Source organism: Cannabis sativa, chromosome 5 (assembly GCF_029168945.1).
Source record: "Cannabis sativa cultivar Pink pepper isolate KNU-18-1 chromosome 5, ASM2916894v1, whole genome shotgun sequence".
In the NCBI taxonomy this organism is placed as follows: Eukaryota; Viridiplantae; Streptophyta; class Magnoliopsida; order Rosales; family Cannabaceae; genus Cannabis; species Cannabis sativa.
The window spans coordinates 75,878,286-75,903,632 of record NC_083605.1 but is presented as its reverse complement, the minus strand read 5'-3'; the positions used below and the strand labels follow the sequence as shown (position 1 = coordinate 75,903,632).

Genomic DNA, 25,347 nt, shown 5'->3' with positions numbered 1-25,347 from the left:
TAATTTTTTTTTTAATTCGAGTCTCACTTATCAATCTCAAAATAAATTTAAATTAATCCGATAAAGAATAATGCAATCATATGGTATAATTTATTAATTTTCATTAATTATTTTAACACTTGAGGGTAAGAAAAATGATTATAATTAACTACCTATAGCTTCATTTTTAAATGATATTTTTCTACTTGTTGAGAACATTATTAGGTGTAATAATATTAATATATTTTGAATTTGAATGATCATTTTGATACACATATATATAAATATATTATTATATGACAAATATTATATACTCATAATAATAATGACATCATGTGATGATTGTAATATCTAGTGGTGGCCAGGTTAATTTATATATTTTTTATTTTTATTTAATATATAATTAATAATTCATAAAACTGACAGATAAAGAATATGATAATATATAATAATATATAAATTCTATACAATTTGTATTGACCACTCAGTATAAGCTCATACTACGAAAAAACCAGTTATCTAGATTAATTAATAATGTTGCATCAAAAAAAAAAAAAAATAATGAAATTTAAAAAGATATAACAATATATATAAGTCTAAATTATAGGGTGTTTTATAGGAATTTTTTAGTTTAAGTTTTTTCATGATTATATATCATAAAAATTTAGAATTTTTATTTGATGGGAACTTATTTATTATTTAAATATATTTATATTTATATTATAATTATTTCTATTAGATTTATTTAATTTTATAGAAGTTTCTCTACTATTTTATTCTATATTTATTAAATTAAAAAAATTACATTTAATTTTTTAAAATATAACATTTTTATTAGTGGGGCTTATAGCCCTAACATTAATACTAGCGGGTCCGTCCTTGATCATATATATTATAGTTATTTTAGAATAATTTTTTAGAAAATTTTTATTATTTTACAGTACGAAAAATAAAATTTTTATATTTTGTTGTATGTGCAATTATTTTTTCTTATACGCATGATAAATAATTGCTTAAATCTTATTTTTAAAATTTAAAATTTTCTAAAAATTCACTAATAATCTTAAATAGTTACAAAACACGCGTTTATAAAAAAAAATTAGAGTAAACATATTTTTTGATTGCTGAAAGAAATAAGAAATTTAACCAAACAACTTTATAAGGATCTATTATATAAATTTCCTATATGATATTATTAATAATTAATATAGTGATAGTAACCAAAGTTTAAATATTCAATAATAATATATATATATAATAGCAAATTATTTTATTATTATCTAAAAGAGCCAATATACATATAACAAATGTCAATAAAACTTATACAACCAAATATTAATTAATTGTATATAGTGAATCTATATACTTAGTTTTATTTATATAAAAGTATAAATATTTATTCATATATCAAAGTTGTGATATAATGCACATAGAGGAGTTGTCATTTTCAAGACTCGAGCTTTGTGCTACCTATATTTTCAGTTAGGCCCGACCCCAATACATATATAAATATATATATACATTTTTATATATATATATTTATATATCTCATAATGAATGGAATTAATAATATTGCAGACTACCTTATTAACTCGATATCTCTAGGGTTTGTATTTTTAATTAATTCACCATAATAATTATTAATGGACCTTTTGCACATGTATTTATCATATATTTACGGATACAAATATTATATACGTACATTACTACGTACTCTACACATTATTTAAGCAATTTATAGCGTAAATATTTAAATTCATGCTGATAAATATTTAAGTTTAATTTTTAACGATAATAATAATTAAGTTATACTTTTAGAATTTTCGTAAGTACCTGGTCGTTAAGTGTTAAGTAGGGTTAGTCCTAGACATAGACATGATAGGTAGAAACGGGCTAGGCCGTACCTAGGCCCACACTTTCTAAGGACCTAAAATAAAAAATAAAATTTTCATTAGGTTTTTATTTAAGTAAAATTAAATGTATTGTAAACAACATAATTGGCTGAGGTGTATGATACATTACACAATAGTTTGGATTTGAGTCTCATAACATTGTTTTTTAATATTTTTTTTTATATATATTTTTGAAATTGAAGGCCCAAAAAATTTAAATTGCTATAGGCTCATATATTCTCAGGGCTGGCTTTGATATATTTAAATTATTTTTAAATAAAAAATAAAAATTTAATAATATAGACCCATCAAAAATTGTCACGTGACTATTAACTTGATATTTTTTTTTTGCTAAAAGACCAAATTTCATTTAGCTAAAATAAGAAATTTGGTGAGCACGTAGGGACTCACCTCCCAGAAACGAAACAAACCATTACAAATATATAAGACAAACCCCGTCTAGCAAGAGCATGAGCTGCCTCATTATGTATCCGCGAAACCCAATTAAAAACAAAAATAAACTATTACTTTCAAAGCAAAATTTAGCCTCAACTCTATTAACTTGACACTTAATGTATAGTTATTTATCTGCAATCAAATATAAACTAAATTAGTTATATGTAGTAGTTTCGAGAGGGACATTTTCCCCTTCATTTTTAAATTTTTACATGCAAATTAATTAGTATTTTTTTACTAGCTACTTTATTTATATCATGAGGAGCATCTTATTTACACTTTTATTTTTAGGTGAAATGAATCGATATAATTTTTTCATGGCTTCTTGTTTACGATTTCTTTGCTTATTACATGATCAATTACCAAATTGGTTCTATTTGTGTTATGTTTGACTAATTATATATCATAATGCTTATACATATATATATATACATTATTTGTTCAATGAATAAAATTGTAATATATTATGCTATCATTTATGCAATTCATAATGAGTATTTCATCATAACCCATATATATATCTATATATATTTTCTAAGGTGATCTCTATATATTATTAACAAAGAGAAATATTAATATTTCTTATATTCTTATAAAATATAATGTTATGGTATGACATTTTTATTAAGTAGTACTCTTTTCTAATTTTCTAACTTCTAAGTGTTCTTTTATTTTAATGATTAAAAATATATCTAATAATTTTTTTCTTCTATGATATTTTCTTCTTTATATCTTTTTTTATAATTTTATTATTATTTGTAATTAAAAAATTAAAAATAATTTTTATCATTTGTTAGGCTTTGTGTGGTTCTTGATTTTACTAATTAATTAATTAAGGAAATTTTATTTTATGAGAAAAATAGTATGAAAATATTAAAAAAAATAATTTTTTTATAAATTTGGTATGAGACTTTTTTTTAATGTTTTCTTTTTTGAATATATTTATATTTATTAAATTTCATAAAATTATAAATACTATGTTTAGTGTGTTCTATAAAAAAAACTCAAATTATTTTTTTAGGGAATTATATCAATTTACATATATTAAATCGAAATACGAAAGTTTTATTTTTCTCTCTCTGTTTTAAATTATTTAGAATCTAAACAAAACCTAATAATCAATTTATAGCATTCCTCATCACATTTCTTTGTTATGTAATACATTTTTTTTTTGACGTGGTGAACATAGTCACACAAGATTAACAATGCAGCAAACTACAGTCAGCGGTGGAACCTCCTCGAACCAGAATAGCTCATTGTCTAACCGAAAGACATGTTTTGTCAGACCATGAGCTGCAGAAATCTAAACACAAGCCACATGGGACAAAACTACCTCCGAAAATTTAGATAATAAAGCTATAACAACTTCAAACAGAGCCTCATCCCATTGAAAGAACACCTTCCCATAAATAATAGTTGTCACCAAATCTAAAAAAATATCACAACACCAAACCAAAAAACAAAGTTATATTAGAATAACAATCTTCAAAAAAAAAAAAAAAATTAAAAAGCAACCTTAAAAATTAACACATAACTACATATCACTAGCTCAACAATATTACTAACATGTAAAAAATTAAATATTATAAATTAGATCCATCTGCTACTTTTTTTTATTACCAATTAGTAATTTATATAAACAACATAATTCAAATTATGATTTCTCTATTCCAATTTCCATTACCATTTACTAAACAAACTATATAACACAACATATTTTCATTCATCTATATCTATATATGTAAATCAATCCTCTAGATTTTTTTTTTATTATTTTGTTTGTAGAAGGAAAAATAACCCTAGATTTTCTCTAGATTTATTATCCATCTAAATCTTCATCACAAATTAACACAAATCCACAAAATATCACACTATTAAAGTTCCAAATCACCAACTATATATTTTTCACATTAAATCATTATAAATTTCCAATACACTAATTTTACTTTCTCAAATTTCACTTACCACCCAAAATAAAAAAAAAAAAAAACCAACTATAATTACCGGCTATTACCGGTAAACCAAACCGAAAGTTGTCCCCTCCAAAAAAAAAATGGGGACCATTGGCCTTGTAAGTCCAAAGACAAAGATATTAACATAGTAAATGCTTAAGATCTTAGTGTTCCCCTCCAACTTCGGAGTCTTATCACAATTTTGTTTTTTTTTTCTTTTAAGATTTTGGGTTTTTGAAGACAAATCATTTACATTTATGGGATTTTTTTTTTCATTTTCCAAAAAATAAAAAAAAAATAAAAAAAAACCTGTTTTTTGTAAGTATATATATAATTTATAAACATGGTTTTAATACATTACATAGTTATATCACTTTCTCTCACCGACCACTTTTTTTCTGTTCCTAATTTTTCTTTTTCTTACAAACACTCTGAGTTTTTATAAATAAAAAACTCAGCTTTTGTTCTTCATTCAGATTCTTTCAACTGTCACCTTCTGTTTTTAACTCCATTAAAGCCAAAGACTTAAACTTTCTTCTTCTTCTTCTTCTGGGTTTCTTTTTTTTTTTGGGGTTTTGAGAAGAAAGTTTCATATTTTATTAATCAAAACAAAAAAAGAGAGTTGGGTTTTGAGTTTGTGTCATTTTGGTTTGTGGGTAAGAGACTTTATCAAATTATCAGTTCTCTTAGTTTGGTTGGGTTTGGCTTAAACGGTGTCGTTTTATGGGTTTGGAGTAGTGAGCTTTGTAGTTTTGTTATTATTATTTTTTTTTAATTAATTTCATAGTTGGTGAAAAATGGGTGAAGCTGAGAACAGTTCAGTACTTAGAAGAACACTCAAGAATCTTTGTGTTAGTAATGGTTGGTCTTATGGTGTTTTTTGGTGTTTTGACCAAAGAAATCCCATGTAAGTGTTTTTTTTTTTTAATGTTTATTTTGTCTTTTCTTCTTTTACAACATATTCCTTTTGTTCTTTTGTTCATCAATTCTCCAACTTTAAAAAAAAAAAAAAAATCAGTCACATTTGAGATTTGTGTTCTCTTAAAAACATTTTCTTATTAAGAGAGAAAGAGAAGAAAAGTTAATGTTGATTTTCTTTTCTTAATCTGCATTTTTGTAAAGTTTTGTGAAATTTCATTTAATTAACATTATAAAAAAGTAAGCTTTATTAAGAAAATAATACATATATTGTCAATATTAATTTAGCTAATTCTATGAATAATTATGTTCTTTTGAATTGTCTTAGGTTGTTGTCTCTTGAAGATGCTTACTTTGAGGACCAAGTTGGTGCAGTCATTGAAAATATGCTTCTAAAAATCCATATGCTTGGAGAAGGGTATGATCCTAAACTTTTTTTTTTTTAATTATTCAATTAATTAATTATACATTTTTCTTATAAATAAATTAAATGTGTCAATGTAGAATTATTGGTCAAACTGCTTTGAATGGAAAATACCAATGGATTCAAGCTAATGAGGAATGGAATTCCTTCAGATCTACTCAAAATAATCACTTTTTTCAGGTATTTTTTTTTTGTTAAAGTTGATATTTTATACAAAGGTTTTGTTTTTTAAGGAAAAAAAAGATTGAATTTTTGTTGTTATATTGTAATGTTTCCTTATTGAGAATTTTCTTTCACTCTTATATAGGATGATTCTGAAGTTTGTTATGAGTTTTCTTCTGGAATAAAGGTACCATTTTTATTACAAAATTGTGTTGTTAGTGTTATGAAATTTGTAGAATTTTAGTTTAGAACTCAGAATTAGTAACAATCAAACTCGATTTGCAGACAATTGTGGTTGTTCCGGTTGAATCGCGAGGAGTAGTACATTTCGGATCTGTTGAGATGGTTAGAAGAACACTTGTAATAATTTGATTAGTGTTTGTGTTGTGTGATTGAACTGTTGTTTGATTAATCCTATGTTGTTGTTGTTGTTTTTGTTGGTTCAGATATCTGAGAGCTTGGATTTTGTTAATGAAACAATGAGGGTTTTTCAAGAAACCGAAAATGTTGATGTGTTTAACACATTGGAAAATGCTCATTGTTATGAAAAAGTTGAGAACTTTGATATAAATGGATTGTTTGCTTCTTTATTCTCATCACAAAATTCGAGTAGCGAGTTCATTCCTCCAATTTTCGGGGAAAACAATTGCTCTGTATCTGATATGGATTGGGAAAAGATGTCATTTTTTAACAAAAAAAATGAAACTTTTCTTGATGATCATGACTTGTTCTGTACCGAATATCCTACTTTGGCTTCGTCGAATCAAGATTCTTTCGTGTCTCAGCAGCAGCAGCAGCAGCAGCAACTCGTGTGCTCGGGAAAAGCTAATAGCTTGGAGAGTTTTCCCGAGAAGTTGTTCGAGGAATTTGAGCCAATGGATTTCAGAACAGATTTGTTGGGGCAATTGGATGATCTTTCACAGTGGTTTGCCTCTTCATCATCACCTGATCTGAATGGTGATAAGGCAATTCAACAGATACCAACTGAATCTACTCAAAGCTATGTTAAATCTGGTATCATTCAGGGTGATGAAAATGAGATTATGATGCCAAGTTCTGCATCAGGAAAATGCATTTCGGGGTTGAAATCTTATCCCCGAAAAGGGTTATTCTCAGAGCTAGGAATTGAACAACTTTTGGTTGGTTCAAATAGTTCTTCTACATGTTTGACTAAATCAAATTTGGAAGATGAATCATTTTCATCACCAATTAAAAGGAGGAAAATTCAAAACACAACAAAGGAGGTTCCTAAATCACAAGTTGGTTTATGGATTGATGATAGTTATAGCATCATTGGTGGAAGTAGTAGCAGCACTGTTCTGTCTCAATCGCAGATGGCGAGTGAGGAGCCTAAAAAGGTTATTAGGAAGAGGGCGAGGCCGGGGGAGAGTACTAGACCGAGACCTAAGGATCGTCAGCTAATCCAAGACCGAATCAAAGAGTTAAGAGGCATCATTCCTAGTGGTGGAAAGGTACAATCTTTTGCTGTCATTTCGAGATTCAACAGCATATTAGTTTTCGAAATTTTTATTGACATCTTTCATGTTTGCTTTGATGTAATGTAATGTAACAGTGTAGCATTGATTCTTTATTGGACCGAACGATCAAGTACATGCTTTTCTTGCAAGGCGTGACAAAATACGCTGACAAGCTCAAGCAATCCAATAAGCCTAAAGTAATGAACTTTTCACTTAAAACTCGATTTTCATTTACTAGTACAAGAAATTAACAAACTTTAATGAAATTCAGTTGATCAACAATGACAATGGCGCCATTCTAAGAGACAACAACAACAACATCAGTAGCACTAGTGGTGGTGGTGGTGGTGGAGTTACATGGGCTTTCGAAGTTGGGGGTCAATCGATGGCTTGCCCTATTATCGTCGAGGACCTTAATCCACCGGGCCAAATGCTTATTGAAGTAAGTAAAACTCGTAGATTTATGAACACCAAAACCTAATTACAGGCTTGATGACTGGTAGCTACTAAGTGTAATATAAATCTCACGAAAAACATCTTAATTAGCTCAAACTTTTCTCAATGACTAATTATGTTTTGTTGTTCTGTAGATGCTTTGCGAGGAACATGGATTGTTTCTCGAGATAGCAGACATGATTCGAGGATTCGGGTTAAGTATATTGAAGGGAGTAATGGAAGTACGCGAAAATAACAAAATATGGGCTCATTTTATTGTTGAGGTAAAAGCTTTTTCAATCAATTTGAGATCAAATTTATGTAAGGCTTTTTCTAGATTGGTTTTGATCTTATGTTTCTTTCGTTGTAGGCTAGTAATCACATAACAAGAATCGATGTATTTTGGTCGCTCGTACAACTTCTTCAACAAACAAATGCTGCAAATGAGATTGATTCTACTAAGTTACCAAGTAATGTTGTTATGAATGGAGGAATTCCTCTATTTGACAATTACCAAAAACCGAATTTTCCTCCTCCAATTTGCTTAACCGAAACACTTCACTGATGAACAAGTGCTCGGGTTGTGTTTATAGATTTAGGCGAGTATGAAAATGGTGCCTTAAGAAGAGAGTTTTTTGACAAAGAAAAGGCCATACCTTGCAACAGAAACTAAGTGTTGGTTAAGTTTGTAGACTAGAAAAAAGACATTCAAAGAGAAGAGAAGATGATCATTTTGGCCCACAAAATCCTTGCAAGTAATTCTCCATTAATTGGAGAAAGAAGAAGTTTGAAGATTTTTGGAGGCATTGTGAATTAATTCTCTTGATATAAATATATATATATATATTTTTGGTTTATTTTTTGTTGAAGATTTTGTTTTTGAGTTCATTTTTATGTTCTAACATGTTAATATTTAGAAAGTGGTGATAAATTGGTTAGTGATATAGGCTAACAATATATATAAATATAATAGCTCATTTTCTTTCATGGTGTTGTTTTTATATAATAATTATTCTAATATATATAGTAAAACCTTTATTTATTTAAGAATATACTAAGCTAATTTTTTTTTTTATGTTTTATTTGTAATTTTATGGCTTAAAGTTTTTGTTTATAAAATTACGATTTAAAAGTTTTAAAATTACAAAAATACAAATTTTTCATCAAAAATTAAAAAAAATTAATGAGAAATCAACTTTATAATAATTATAAATAAGCTATAAAATAACAAAAAATAATGAAAAAATTAACATCGTAACAATTATAAATCAATTAAAAAAAAATATCAAACACTAATTATATTGAAATCTGTATTTTTATAAATAAAAAAGTCAAACCGTAAAAATAAAAAGTTCTCTATGTTAACAAATTTTTGTAAATTTCTTTAAAATTTTTGGTCTATTATGTAAAAATTTTATATTTCAACTTAGAGGTAATTATAAATAAACAGAGGTTTGCCCTTTTTAGTATCACATATAACAATAATAATAATAAAAATTCTTAATACCTATTATTTACAAAATATTTATAGATTGTTTGACACATTGATTTGCTCTTTATAATTGGGTAAATACATTATAGAGATGATATTATCCATATATTACATGTAATTCAAATGTAAAATAAATTTTTTAATTTTACAAAAATAAAGTTATAATATATATATTTGAATAAGATGTAATCATTTTTATAAGGTATATTTTTTTAATATGAGACTTAAAAAATGTATAATCAATTATAATTTAGAGATTATTCATCTTTATAACTAACTTAAATTGAGATTTAAAAAAAATAATTATTTAATAAATTAAAAATTATTCTTAAATAGAATATTTTTGAATACCATTAACTAATGAGATGCTATATAAGATGAGTGAATTAATTATTACTATTCTTACTATACTTTATAAGACTAAATATAATTTATAGCATAAATTTATTTAAAAATAATATAATATCAAATAAAAGTATTTTAATACTAATAAATAGTGTACCTGCAATTTAATTTACAGATTAATACTGAAATTTTCTATTTATTGTTTTTAAAATTGTGTCTTAAAAAATGAAAATGCAAAACATTTTTTGTAGTTTTTGTTTGGTTTGATTTTTTTGAAAAAAAAAAATATCAATAAAAAATTAAATAATATATTTATAGAAAGATGAATATTTTAAATTTGTAATAATAATAAAATAAAGTAATTGATGGGAAAAATGATGAAAACTCTAGAAAATATTTTGTTGTTCTTAATTTTTTTAAATGGCTATTATTTTACATATATATAATTTGGTTATATGAAACTAATGTCAAACACCACTACTTATGTTCAAAAACACTTTTTTAATTATGATGCTAAACAACTCCTAATATTGTTCCTAAACAAAAAGATTTGGTTATGATATTGTTTCTCTCTCATGGTAAGATCATTCTAGGTATTAATATTTCATAATTTAAATATGTGTTATAATATGAAAGTTCTTAGAAAGCCTAATAAAAGCCACAAATTAAAGTCTAATATTATGACATTACTGCATGAATTCCAACAATATAAATATACAAATATTACACAAATTATGATGCTTTAAAAAAAATAAAAGAAGAAGAAGTGGAAGCTACAATACTTAATTAAAAAGGACAAATTAAAAATATACATATATATATATATATATTCCGACCTAAAATATAATAAAAGTGAGAAATTATATAAAAATATATATATGGGAGGCGCAGCCACATAAAGAGGTAATCTTAAAGTTAGATTGTCTTATAGTCATTCAAGCTATTCGTCATTTTGTTTCTATGATTTTTTATTTTGGTTTGATTATTCAAGATTGCAAATCTTCGTTAACAATATTAATTTATCTTTACTTAAACGATTTGCAAATAAATTTATTTATTTTTGAGTATTTTTTATCTTAGAGTTGATTATATTCAGGCCTGACTTGGTACAAGTGAGTTAGGTTTGTGCTTAGGACCTACTTAGTCTAGGACCCAAGAAAAAAATTTCTCCTTTTAAAATTATACTTTTTTTTTTTTACTAATTTTAAAAAATATTATATTTTTTCTAGATAAGGGTTTTTTTTTTTTTTTGCTATACTAAATTTTAAGACCAACCCTAATCGTATTATTAGTAGGAGAGATGTTCATAATGATATAAACATAAACCACACAAACATATTTAGTGATCGTTAACAAGATTAATATCAAGATTTTTTTAGATTCTTGGGTAGATTATTTATGATATTTATGGTGTAATATCTATTTTTTTTTTTAATTTCAATTCATGTTATTGTTCTAAGAATGTCAATGGTTCACACTAGTACTTTGGCTAATAATTATGTTATGTTCATACTATTGAGAACAAGGTCTGATGGTCTGGTTTTCCTAATTGTGTATAACATCTTATATTTGTTGAAGTTTCATTAATAAAATATTTATTTTAATCCTCGTTTCATTATCTGTTCTCTCTTTAGGTTTATTGGTTTTCAGGCGTTTAAGGTCAATTTTTTCTAACACAAAATACAAACACAAACACAAAGCAATGGAAAGAATTTCATTATGGAGAGGTGGTTTAATTAATTTAGGTCAAAAAATTAATATTTGAAATACAAAGTTCAAATTGATAATATTTGTTATTACCACCAAGATCTACACTGACAGTCGCTCCGTCCAAACTCACCTTAGGTTTTGCAGCAACCGTTGCTCCCTCTTACTCATCAGGGCCAAATATAAACCTTTGTACATGAAAAATAAAAATTTTATTTATTTCTTCTATTACTTTAGCTTTTTATAGGCCATATTTGGCATGCAATGTAGACAATACTACATCTCACTCTTAAAAAATATTAGTTATAATACACTAATATTTTTAAAATATGTTAAATATTTATAATATGATATTAATTTATATTGTAACGTCCCTGCTTCAAGCTTCTATTAGGTCCTTATACCCACGGAATGATGGCTCTTATACACGAGTATGCCATTCTGGCTGCTTCCTGGATTGACGACTGACCCTACAAACCAACACGAGTGTTTTCAGCGTGCGAGTGAGGGAGAACTTCCCAGTAGGTCACTATGACAGTCAGTAGTCCTGTGATCCGTAAGGGAAAATACCAGGTAAGTTGTGCAATCCTACATCGCCTAGGAAAGGTCAAGTGGGATGATTGTGAGACTGTGTAGGTATGGGACTACACAGTTGAAGATAGCTTAAATGGATTGATTGGTACTACCTATATCAACAAGGTGCATCTTGTTTTTCGCTAGCCCATCATAAAAGAACTCCACAGTTAAGCGTGCTTGACCTGGGGCAATTTCGAGATGGGTGACCTCCTGGGAAGTTTTCCCAGGGAGTGTGTGAGTAAGGACAAAGCACGCTGAAAATACTTGTGTTGGTCTGTAGGGCCAGTCGTCAATCCAGGAAGCAGCCAGAGTGACATACTCGTGTATAAGAGCCATTATTCTGTGGGTGTAAGGGCCCAATAGAGGTTTGAAGGGGGGACGTTACAGTCACTCATCCTAAAATTACCCCAGGCCAAACACGCTTAACTGTGGAGTTCTTTTGGATGGGCTACCGAAAAACAAGGTGCATCTTATTTTTCGGTAGCCTATCTCGAAAGAACTCCACAGTTAAGCGTGCTTGGCCTGGGACAATTTTAGGATGGGTGACCTCCTGAGAAGTTTTTCTAGGAAACGTGCGAGTGAGGACAAAGTATGCTGGAAATACTCGTGTTGGTCTGTAGGGTCAGTCGTCAGTCCATGAGGCAGTCAGGGTGACGTACTCGTGTATAAGAGTCATTATTCCGTGGGTGTAAGGGCCCAATGAAAGCTTGGAGCGGGGACGTTACATATATACATTCTAATTTTTAAAAAATGTAAATTTAATTTATTTATTTTAATTTAACATACATTTCCACAAAAAAAAAGAGTATATATTTAATAAATATATATAATTTTTTAATTTAGATCTTACAATTGTCCTAATTTAAATTTAGGTGTAACTTGTTTTAACTTCAATTAATTAAATTTTTAAAGCATTATTATTAATAATTCATAATAATATCTCTAATATAACATAATAATTGAAATGAGTTAATAATATAATATAATGATAAAAAGAATATTCTATTTCTATTTTTTAAGTGATCAATATGCTTTTTTTGTGTTGTGATTGGAAAGTGAGAAAAAAAATATTGTGTTAAAATAACATTAGCACAAAAATAGTGTTGTATGTTAAAGTTGCTCTATATATGAATCCAATAATTAATATCTAGGAATTGATGTCATATTTACCATTCAATCATTAAAAAATCTAGGAAAACATTATTGAAACAAAAGCTTCAATTCAAGGATTCAAATCAAAACCCAACTATGTATGTTATGTTGGTCACCATGCACTACCAATGCTTTCATATATACCTAGATAGTTATTAGGTAGAAGAATATATCTCTAGTTATACTCAAACAAAATTAATTATTCTTATTATTATTTATAGTAAGAGAGAGATGTTACATAATGACATAGCTAGCTTAGGTTTGTATATATATAGAGATTTCACTATTAAAAATAGGTTAAATATTAGACTATCTATTTTGTAAAATTTATTAATTAAATTATTTATTTTGTTAAATAATAATTTATATTTAATATTTCCAAATTAAATAGAACTAAATAGTACCATAAATTGATTTTTCATCAAAATAAAACTTAATAATAACTCGATATAGAGATGTTATGATAAAACTTGTTACGTTTTTTACATCTATTTCTGTAAATTATCTTCAAATAAGTTATATTAAAATAAAAAGATTGTTGAAAATTGAGTTTTAAAGTCCTATTTGTACTATTTTGTCATTTTAAAAAATAGAGTATTCAATCAATAACTTTTACAAAATACAATATCCAAAATGGTATTAACTCTTAAGAAAATCTTCATATACTTTAGTTTAGCTATATTGTTACTACAAAATTACTATTTATTGTGATAAAATTATTTATTTATGTATCATTATATATATATATATTAAGTTGACTAAAATACATTTTATGTCTAAAATTTAAAATTTTCTTTATGGTGTGACTAAAAATTTATGTGTAACTTTGTTTTTGTCATTGTATTATTATTATTATTATTATTTTATAATTTGTATGTTTGAGCATAATACAAAGACATGCATTGTTTTTTTGCTAATTATTTATGCTCTTCTTGCAAGAATAAAAATAAAAAGTTAATATAGAATTAAAGAGAGATACCAAAATTGAAATTAGAATTTGTTGGTTACATGCACTAAAGTGGTATATTTAAAAAATTACATATTACATATTATTTATTTATTTAATGCAGTAGAGTAATATATATTACAACCAATTTACATATAATATTTAATATTTTAAAAAATTAGAGTTTCTCGTTCCTAAATTTATAGCTACAAGATATTGTCTTTTTTCTTCGGCCACTCGCTAGCCTTCCTTAGGCATATATATGTACAGCTTGGTTAGGGTTATGTTTTGCTATTGCGATTTAATTTTTGCTATTACGATTAGACTTATCTTTATGACTTAATTTTGAGTGTTTTAGTCTTGTCTGTGTGGCATTGCTATGTTTTCTTTTATTTTATTTCGTTGTTGATTCTTCTTTGTTCTGTGATGGTTCGACATCAAATCGCTGTTAGTATTTGTGAATAACATGGTTCTCAGAGATTAAAGAGATTGTTAGTAGTGCAGTTACGTACCCTACACAATAATTGAGTGTTTAAGCTACAAGATTGAATGAACTTGATGCAACAGTTTTTACTATTATGTCTTCTGAGTAGTGGAAGAAACTGAATATAAGTATTTTTAAGGTTAATTGTAATGATGTAATCTTTTTAATCAAATTTTATTTATTTATTTTTTTTTTGTCAAATGATCTGAGAATTAAGCGACGGATTATTTTGCTCGTTTTTTTAATTCTAATCCTAGTTGTGTCTCTTATAAAAGAGATGTCCTGATTGAATTGTAAATTATAATTTTAGTTGATTGTTATTAATAAAATTGTGTAATTTATTTTAAAAAAATTATATTTATATGACATATTATTTATTTAAAAGATTAATCTAACCAAAATGAAGTTGCTAGAAGAAGATTAATTATTAATTAACCAAGCTTATGTTGTGCCTACCCTTTTTGCTTGGAGATGGAGATGAGGTGGGTGAATTTGATTAAGACATGTCTATGTTATTTTATTTTATTTTCTAACTGATTTTTTTTATTTTAGGACAATTTGTATATATAATAATAATATATAGAAATTTTAGTGGTGGGGTTAAATATATGAGCGTGTGTGCTAGTTTAAAACTTTATAGAGAAAAATGTACGGTCCTCTTTTTAAGGTCAAAATTTGCTTAGTACCATATAAATTAAAATAATTAAATTATCTAGCAAATAATAATAATAATAATAATTAAATTATTAGAGGTTTGCTTTTCTTTCCACCAATTTGATGATGAAGAGTACTACCATCAATCTTTTATTATAATTTTTTAGTTAATATTTGTGTCTAAATATATATGTTAAAATATTTTTTCAATTTTTTTTTCATGATGGTATTTGTTATACTTACAATATTATTCCTGTAAAATTTTAAAAAATTTCGAATAATTTATCGTACCGAAAAATACGCTTAAAATCTTTTGAACACGCGTGGTAAGCTGGAATATCAATAATTTTGTTTTTGGTACTGTAAACTATTCAGAATTTTTCAAAAATTTACAGGGATAATACCGTAACTATAATGAATACCGCTATAATTTTTTTTTTTTTTTTAAAAAAAAATCAGTATGTGATTTCACACGTAGAGGTTGAATAAGATGTTGTAATTAACACTCCTCATTTAAGGATAAGGCATTCTGTATTTTGTACTATTACATATTTGAACTTAATTAAAATTTTGAAAAATTAATTTTTGGATTTTTGTTGAAGTAATAAACTTACATTACCAAAAGGTTAATTGACATTTATGTCTTTCGAACTTTGACGTACATTTATAATTATGCTTTTCAAATTTTTTAGGTTGTTAAAAATTCTCTCAAAACTATTGAGATTGTTAGATTCAAGGATTTATGTTCAATTCGTTCAATTTTACTAACATGATGATTGTAGATGTACCAATTCGTGCTTCTTAGACTTTAATATGTACTAAATTGTGTCTCCCGAATTTTAACATACACCAAATATGTCTCCTGAACTTTCATTCACATTGGGCATCTGTTAGTAAAATTTGAATAAAATCCTTGAATCTAACAATTATAATCGTTCAATAAAATTTTTTAACGACCTAAAATTTTTAAAATAAATACATTTTAGTACATATTAAAGTTCGAAATACAAAAATCTTAATTAACCTCACAAAAATCACATTTATATTGAGAACATTATGTCTTTAAACTCAACTTTTACTATATTATTTTGTCAAAATTAGAGCTAATTAATTGGCTTTTTTAGCTAATGAATTTTTTGAATCTAGTTATACTAAAAATTTATTGTGATCAAACTCAATTTTAAAGATCAAAGTTTAACTTTTTTTTTCTTCTTCTTCTCATTTTTTTTTTATGAAATAGGTCTAAAAATTATTTTTTATAAATATAGTTCAAATAAAAAATAATACAAAATACAGAGTCCAAAAGATACAAACCTTTTATTTATTTTAATATTTTTGAAAGACATAGTGCAAACTAGACTTTATGATAACTAAATTAGCCTTTCAAATAATGCATGCAGCTGTCTATAGTTTTCAATTGATAAGTGATGTTCCCATTGAAATGAAATCACCACAATAGAGAATTAGCCTATGATTTCATTTATTATTCTTTAATAATGTTCCCCATAATATATATATATATAAATTTATATATTTGTGATTAAAAATTTAGACCCTTGGATTGGATTGTCCTATTCATGACCTAATTTGCCTTGTATTAATTTTATTTTATTTTATATGAATAAACATATTTTAGTGCATGGCATATTGGGTTCTCCACTAGAGGTTAGGTTAATTAAATTTCATTAAATTTTTGCTGTGTATGTATTAACATTTGGGTTTTGATATTTTTCTATGCTATATTTGTTTATAGTATATAGTTAATTTTTATATCCGAATAATAATATAAAAGTAACACTTGGGACTTATTTTATGTCATAGTGTATTACCCTAATCAATTAGAAATGTCAATTATGTGTTTTTATACATTAATTTATAATAATAAATTTAATTAAAATTGTAATTTATTAAAATTGTGATTAAAACATTTTTAGAATAGGTTAATGCTAGTAAGGGAATGATAATGTGAAACACTATCTTGTTTGTTTTGAGGGTTTAGCCTTAGAATGTTATTCCCTTATTAATTTTGATGATGGTAATGTTAATACCTTAGAAAAGATGGGTAGGATTGAATTATATTATCTTCCATTATATTAATTTGAATAGCATTTTTAAATTAATAAATAAATTTAAATACCAATAATATTATCATTATTATAAACAAAATATTATGATGTATATTTAGTCTGTTTGTAAACTAAAATTGTTTAGTTTTAAATGGGGATCCGCAGGAACTTAAATTTGTATAATAAAAGTTTTAATTATTTTAAATAATTATTTTATTTAAATATGTTTTAATTAAATCACAATCTAATTAGTCTTAATTAGATTTATTATTATAAATTAATTTATACATGTGATATATTACACTATGTCGTAAAACAAGTCTTAAGGGTGCGTTTGGTACGAGATGTTCAAAATAATATGATTATAGAGAATATTCAAAAAATGAGAATATGATTGTAGGGACATGTGTAAACTGTGTTTGGTTATGTAGTGTAATATGTAATTATATTCCTGTTAATTAAATTACATTGTTTGACTGAGTATAGAAATCTTATATATCTAATGTTAATTATACATAAAAATAAAATTATTATTTATTAAAAAAATATATTCGAATAGCTTGAATTACTACCAAGCAATCTGACTCCAGCTTTACTTTCTAGCATACTTGAGTTTTAATCTAGCTTAGCGCTTCTTTTATACCAATTGTTGTCTATACTAGCAAAACTGCCCGACTTAGCCATCACTAATTCCCCTTAAGAGTCTCGAGTGACTATGCCATAACCAAACGCAGCTCGATCACGAAAAATGGTAGCATCAACAGTTACCTTGATTGTATACTCCTGCGGCTCAACTTGAAATTCAACTCCATCACCAGCTTTAAAAACTGAAAATGAAGCCTATGTACCTCTATTTTGGGTTGATTTTTATTGTACAAGACAACTCGTAGATGAGATAAGAATATCATCCGCCGTAGCATACTTTTGGTTCCAAACCAACTCGTTTTGAGCCTCCCCCAACACAACATAACAGTTTCCCCACACTTTTCCTTATTGCATCTTTGCAAAATTTGATAAAACTAACTGTAAAAATCAGCAGCAACAATCAGCCTAACCCCAACCAAAAGCCTCCACCAGCATTGAGAAGTGAATGAACAGGAAATAAGCGCATGGAAAATAGTTTCCTCATCTCTTTGACAAATCAGACACATGATTTGAACTAGGATCCTCTTACCACTTAATTGAGTTAAGGTGGGCAAACAATTTGAAGCAGCTTGCTATACCAAGTTGAGAGCTTTCAGTGGTAGAATTCCAGAGCTTGCGCCATAACACAAAAGAATTAGTAGCAATTTTCTTTCTGAGGCTTGTATCAACTTGTATGCACTACGCACCGAGTAGCAACCATGAATTTTTATTATTTAACATAAATAATTTTATATTATTTAAGTATTTTTATTTAGTATTTCAATTATTTATTAAATAAAAATATAATAAATTATTTTATTACGAATTTAGTTATATTTAATATATATTTAATTATATATGATATATTATTTATAAAAATATAATCTGTTTATAAAAATAATATTATTTTATTTTCTAATTTAATTTTAATTAAAAGCTTGTGAAGTTTTTTCTTATTGATTGCAATTTTCTCTAACTTTTTAGAAAAATGATAAAAGTAAAAGTTTGAATGGTACGATCCTTCCGTCACCTCAAAATAAAAGGGGTGATCTCGTAATTCTTAGTATGTGAAGATATATTGTTAGGTGCTCTGTTTTATTTTTTTATTGAGACCGAACTTAAAACTGTGCTCGAAAGAAAATAATTTAATCTATTCTAAAACTAAACATATCATTACTTTTAGCATAATTCAATCCAATTCAACTCCGAGTTCTACTCTAATAAAAGAGAAATCCCTTCTAAACCTTCAAGAATCCAAGTCCAACTTTCTCTTTAATAGATTGAGTATTGACTTATCTTTAAGGTGAAGAAAAATGAAAATGAATGATGGCGGTGGTGTAGGGTTGCTAGAAGAGAGGATGTGAGTTTTGACTTTTGACTTTGATTAATTAATTAAATGGTATTGAAAATAATATAAGGTTATGAGAAGGATAATTAAATGGCTAAGTGTCAACTAAGCCACTAACCCTAAATTTAATCTAAATGAGTACTAATTTAACCCACTTGATTAAAATGATAAGACTTTTTTTTTTATTTAAGCGTTTTTTATATATTACAATCATGTTTTACTTGGGACTCGAACCCGGACCTCCAACACACACACCCACCTATGACTCAAGATGGTTATTAAAATCATAAGACTAATTAGCCCCCTAAACACACTAAACTCTTTAATTAATCCTCACAATTCTAAGATACCTCTCTCTAATATTTTCACCCGAAATGACTTTTTGCTTGAACAATTCCACATTTGTTATTAATTAATAATTATATCACATATATATAATGTAATATCTAAACAGATATAAATTAATTAAATAAATTTTTAATTTAAATAATTAATCACACATGTAATTAATATTTAAATATTCAACTACATTACAGTATAATCCAAAGTAAACTTCCATATTTAATAAAGTATATTAATAATTTTTGCAATATTACACATAGATTTTCTTCACTTTTGATATCTCTTTTTGAAGATTGAAATAAGTGGGATGAACTTATCACAACATAAAAAAAAAAGAGAAACTTTTGTTAAATAAATTAAAAAAACATAATCAATAATAAAATGAGTGGCAATGTGTGAATATGAAATACTTAAAAAGTTTATGAATCACAACACTAAGTGAAAAGTGTTTTATGTATTGATTAATGATATTTGCACCTAAAATAGTGATTAGTATTTTGTGTACACATAATATTAATGTTATTATATATTATAAGGTAAAATAGTAGTATAAATACTTAAAATTTTAAATTTATAAATAACATAAATTTAATGTTTATAAAATTGTAATTTTTTTTATTTCGTAATTACAAACTTTGTTATTGTTTTAAACATGACACATATAAGGTCTAAATTTTAAATCATTAGATCTATCAGTTACTTCCAAGTGTTATTTCAATAAATATTGAATATTTATACCCGTTATTTATCCTATATTATATAATATATATATATATATCAATATGAATTAATTTAAGCTAATCTCTATTATCTTCTTATCCATGGAAACATATTAAAGAGGATTCATACTCAACAAAGATCCACTTAGAAAAAATATATATTAGAATATAATTTAGTACACCACGTACATGAGAGAAGGTGTTTAATTAATTTAAGAGGGCTTAAGTCATATATAGTGCTCTTGTTGCTGATGTTTTTTTTTTTTTTTTAATTTATTTATATATATTTTAAACATTTAAATATAATCTGTTACAAAGTTTGGTTTTAGGTCATCAAAAAGTCTCTATCAATGGAGTATTGGTGGCTATGAAAGAGATAGTTTTAAGATATATATATAAATTCTTTGTAAAAAAATGATGTATAAATTAGTGACATGTGGTATCCAAAATAAGTAATAAATCAAAAACTACAAGGGTAGTGGCTCTTATAATCTCAAAGATAATCTAAAATGAAAAGCTTTTAGTTTTTTTTGTTTTTGCATAATTTGTTAAGTAAGTTTAGTTATCAATATAACTTTGGTTTGGTAGTTAATTGCATTGGACGGTTTGATTTGACAAGTAAAGTTATATTAGGAGATAATATCATATTGCTATACAAAAATATTTTTAGGTTCTTATTTTAAAAAAATATATATAATATTTTTTAAAATTAGTAAAAAAAATGTATCATTTTAAAAGAAAAAAAAATTGGACTCTTAAGCTAAGTGTGTTCTAAACATAGACTTAATCTGCTTATGATCAGGGTCGAGTCTGATAGTGGCAAATGCTCGAGCTGCTAAATGTTGCATTTCAATTTCGAACAATGAAACTGTGACAGTAAGTAGTCCCGTGATCCGTAAGGAAAAATATCAGGTAAGCTGTGCAATCCCACACCGCCTGGGGAAGGTCAAGTGTGATGATTCTGAGACTGTGTAGGTATGGCACTGCACAGTTGAAGAGAGCTTAAATGGATTGATTGGTACTACCTATATCAACAAGGTGCATCTTGTTTTTCGGTAGCCCATCACGAAAGAACTCCACAGTTAAGCGTGTTTGACCTGGGAAAATTTTAGGATGGGTGACCTCCTGGGAAGTTTTTTCAGGAAGCGTGCGAGTGAGGACAAAGCACGCTGAAAACACTCGTGTTGATCTGTAGAAAAGCCATTATTCCGTGGGTATAAGGACCCAATGAAAATTTGAAGCGGGAACGTTACAGAAACTTTCATTAAGAAAAAAAAACAATTTTTGTGTCCAATACAGCTTAAAATGCACCTTTCGTTTGAAAGAGTAGTGCAAAAGAGCACCAATGGTACCTAAGATCACTAACTAACACTACATACAATGACGAAGATAAGAGGGTCAAAGGGTGTTATAGCAACCTCCAATTTTTTTTAAATTAAAAAATAAAAATAAATAATTTTTATATTTTTACATGTGTTGGTTCCCTATTAAATTTCGGTCTAGCTTTGCCATTACACACAGTAATTTAGTACAATTTGCATTAATCACTTAGTCAATTAGCATTACTCCATCAAAAAATGCATCTTAGTCAAAATGACAACAAAAGGAAATTAATAAAATTGATTTTTCATGAATAAACAAAAGATTGAAACTTTTTAGAAGGGTATATGCCCTATGAATGGACACAACACATTAAAGTTTTTCATGTAAATTAAGCAATGAAATCTAATGTAGAGAAGGTGACTATTTTAGGCCACTCATGTCCTAAACCTTACCTAACCTTATTAAAAAAATTAAGCACAATAAAAAATACCCTTTATAGCCTTTACTCTCACCATACACCATAACATGTTTTTTTTAATTAAAACCTTTCTATGATTTGCTCTCTACATTATTTTTTAATTTAGACAAAAAAAAAACTTTGTATATATATACTTGAACAACAACACATTATTTTCTCACCTTAATCAACCATAACACTTCACTACAAAGTGTTATCTTATCAAACTCAACTGAAATGGCTATAGAGAAGGAAGTAAGTGGTCAAGTCCAATGGAGTATAAGAATCAATGATGACTCAACCAAAGTTTTGGCACCAGAAAAAGGCCTTCTCAGCAAATTTTTTCTTGGTCTGAAAGGTCTAATCATATGGATATTTTCGAAACCTGCGAAATTCTTCCATAATGCTTGGAAAATAGGCTGCAATGATCCAAGAAAAGTTATCCATTGCTTGAAAGTTGGTATAGCTCTTACTGCTGTTTCTTTCTTCTATTATATGAGGCCTCTTTATGATGGTGTTGGAGGAACTGCTATGTGGGCAGTTATGACAGTTGTTGTAGTTTTCGAAAATACAGTTGGTAAACCCTTTTGTCTAAACTTAATAAAGTTTGAATCTTTATAAAGAAAACTTGATAAAGTTTGAATCTTTACTACAAAGATTGAATTTTTTATTGTTGTGTAATTTCAGGTGCAACACTTTGTAAGTGTTTGAACAGAATTTGTGGGACATTTTTAGCTGGATTTGTAGCCATTGGTGTCCATTGGATTGCTAGACATTCAGGAGATAAAGTTGAGCCTTTCATAGTGGGAGTTTCTGTATTTATTTTAGGTATGTAATAAGATAAAGATACTAAATTTTGCCTTGTTTTTCTGGTTACTAATTTGTAACCTTTTTGTTTTTGTTTTCTTTTCTCAGCTTCTGCAGCAACTTTCTCTAGATTTATTCCATCAGTAAAATCAAGATTTGATTATGGAACTATGATCTTCATCCTCACTTTCAGCTTTGTTTCGATTTCGGGTTATCGAGTTGATAAGCTATTCGATTTAGCTCATCAAAGATTATCAACCATAATCATTGGAACTTCATTGTGTATTCTTGTAATTATGACTGTTTGTCCCATTTGGGCTGGCCAAGAACTCCATACACTCATCAATAGGAACATGGACAAACTTGGTGACTCACTTGATGGTAAGAAAAGAAAAAAGATACAAACTTTTCTCACTAACCAAACATGAAAATTTCATTTGTCTAACCCTTTTAGCTATTTTTTTTTTTCAGGTTGTATAGCTGATTACTTTAGTGGTAACAACAATAAAGAATCTGAGAAAAGTTACAAATGTGTACTGAGTTCAAAAGCTGCAGAAGATACTATGGTAACAAATTAGTTACACATGCTTTTTCTAATGATTTGATCAAATTTTCAACTTAGGTAATTAAAGTTTGGATCTTTTTTCTTTCTTTGTTTTTTAGGCTAATTTTGCTAGGTGGGAACCTGCACATGGCCGATTTAACTTTCGACATCCATGGAATCAATACCTTGAAATCGCTGCAGCAATGCGAGGCTGCGCTTATTGCATTGAAGCTTTCAATGGTTGCATCAAATCTGAAAATAAGGTAAAACTCGAGTTTCAAAATAATGAAAACGAGCAATTAGCTTAAAAATAGTAATATGATTGAGATATCACTACAAAAAATCTTAATTTTAATCACAACAAAACTTATGACTAAAATAAAAAAAATTGTAAGTAATTGTAAATCATCATTGTTATGCTGTGACTAAAAGGTTTGTGACTAAAGGTATTAATAACAATTACAATTTGTTATGACTAAATGTATTTCTAGTCGCAATATTTATTGCGACTAAAATTAAATTAGTGATAACTTATATTTAAATACTATGCTTTAGTTACAGGTAACTTTTTGTTGTAATGTATAAATGACTGAAACAATTTATTAACCAAATTTTGAATTTGAAAAAAACAGGCACCAGAGCAACTGAAGAAGCAATTGAGCAACATTTGTTTAGAAGTAAGCTCAAACTCAACAAGTGTTATGAAAGAGCTAGCTACCATTTTGAAGACTATGAAGAAATCATCAAGATTGGATTTTTTAGTTGAACAAATGAACACTTCAGTTGAAGAGCTACAAAATGACTTGAAATCTCTTCCTGGTGTGTCAACTCCTCTGCCTCTACCACTCCCCGAAAATTCAACTCCAAAACTCGAGGCGAATGATGATGATTCGAGTAATGTTGCAGCCTCAGTTCCAGTCTCAGTTCCTCTCATGGAGATAATTCCTTTGGTGACATTAACATCTTTGTTGATTGAAATCACAGTGAGGATCAAAAGCACAGTTAAATCAGTTGAAAAACTTGCTGACTTGGCTCATTTTCAGCCTATGACTGATGAGAAGTTGAAAAAAAGTGACAATAACAAGAACAAGAATAAAGTGATTGAGAAAGATCAACATAAAGAAGAAGATGAAACTATGAGAACCCTTCAAAGGGTTTAGATTATTTTAGTTATGTATATCTATTTTGCATAAATATGATCTAATTTTGGATACAAATATAGGGGTATGATTTTGTTCTGTGATGTAATTTCACGGAATATATTCCGTGGTACATTAGATGGGGTCTCAGGATTCATTAAATGAGTGTCAGGGTACGATTCTACTTTTTAACCCTAATTACCCCTAGATTAATCTCAGTCGTCAGATCAAATAACTCCCTCATCTAATGGTTGTCGTACATCACGGATTACAATCCGTGAAAGTACAATAACAGGACAAAATCATATCCCTACAAATATATATTAATATTATTGGTCAATATCAAGAAGATTGTGATAAGTACTACTTGTCTTGACTATTCCCATTTAACAAACTTTTCTTATCACATGATTTGTTGATGTGTGATAACATGGATTGTTTGAATGAACTCCAAGGAATAATTATCAAAGGTTTGAACTTTATTGTAATTATGAAAGAATAGTAAGAATCTTTGCTTTATAGTATTCATTTACATCATAGTATTTGCAAATAATTAGTTTTCAATTTGTAATAATAAAAATAAAAATAACAACAATAATCCTTCATTTAAAAGAAGTTTATCTCCACCAAATAACACCTCAAAGTTGAAGTAACATTACAAATTTGCAGATTTTTATAATAATTATTAAACTAAAATATGTAAAATTTAATCCTTAATTATAACAATAATAATATAATACTTTACATTAGATGGTGGTATTAGATAGCATTTTTCAAATTTGACGCATATATTTTTAAGTAATTCAATATTATGCCCTTAAAAAACTTATTTCGATACATATATATTTTGGTATATTAAATAGTTTTTTAGTCTATTTCTTTTTATAATTATGCTTATTGTAGTTATTTAAAATTATCTGTAATAT

At 26.9% G+C, this 25,347-nt stretch overlaps 2 protein-coding genes across 2 annotated transcripts; both read left to right on the top strand.

Moving 5' to 3' along the window:
• Positions 1–4,515: 4,515 nt before the first annotated feature.
• On the top strand, positions 4,516–8,683 carry LOC115715670 (transcription factor bHLH157). The gene is made up of 10 exons (XM_030644328.2): positions 4,516–5,186; positions 5,526–5,615; positions 5,702–5,801; positions 5,929–5,970; positions 6,069–6,128; positions 6,230–7,255; positions 7,357–7,458; positions 7,533–7,703; positions 7,852–7,980; positions 8,067–8,683. The coding sequence occupies exons 1-10, from the start codon at positions 5,077–5,079 to the stop codon at positions 8,259–8,261; spliced, it is 2,025 nt and encodes a 674-aa protein (XP_030500188.2). The 5' UTR covers positions 4,516–5,076; the 3' UTR covers positions 8,262–8,683.
• A 13,225-nt stretch (positions 8,684–21,908) lies between these two features.
• On the top strand, positions 21,909–24,940 carry LOC115716944 (aluminum-activated malate transporter 10). The gene is made up of 6 exons (XM_030645870.2): positions 21,909–22,508; positions 22,619–22,759; positions 22,847–23,119; positions 23,210–23,304; positions 23,402–23,545; positions 23,915–24,940. The coding sequence occupies exons 1-6, from the start codon at positions 22,169–22,171 to the stop codon at positions 24,440–24,442; spliced, it is 1,521 nt and encodes a 506-aa protein (XP_030501730.2). The 5' UTR covers positions 21,909–22,168; the 3' UTR covers positions 24,443–24,940.
• The last annotated feature ends 407 nt before the right edge of the window (positions 24,941–25,347 follow it).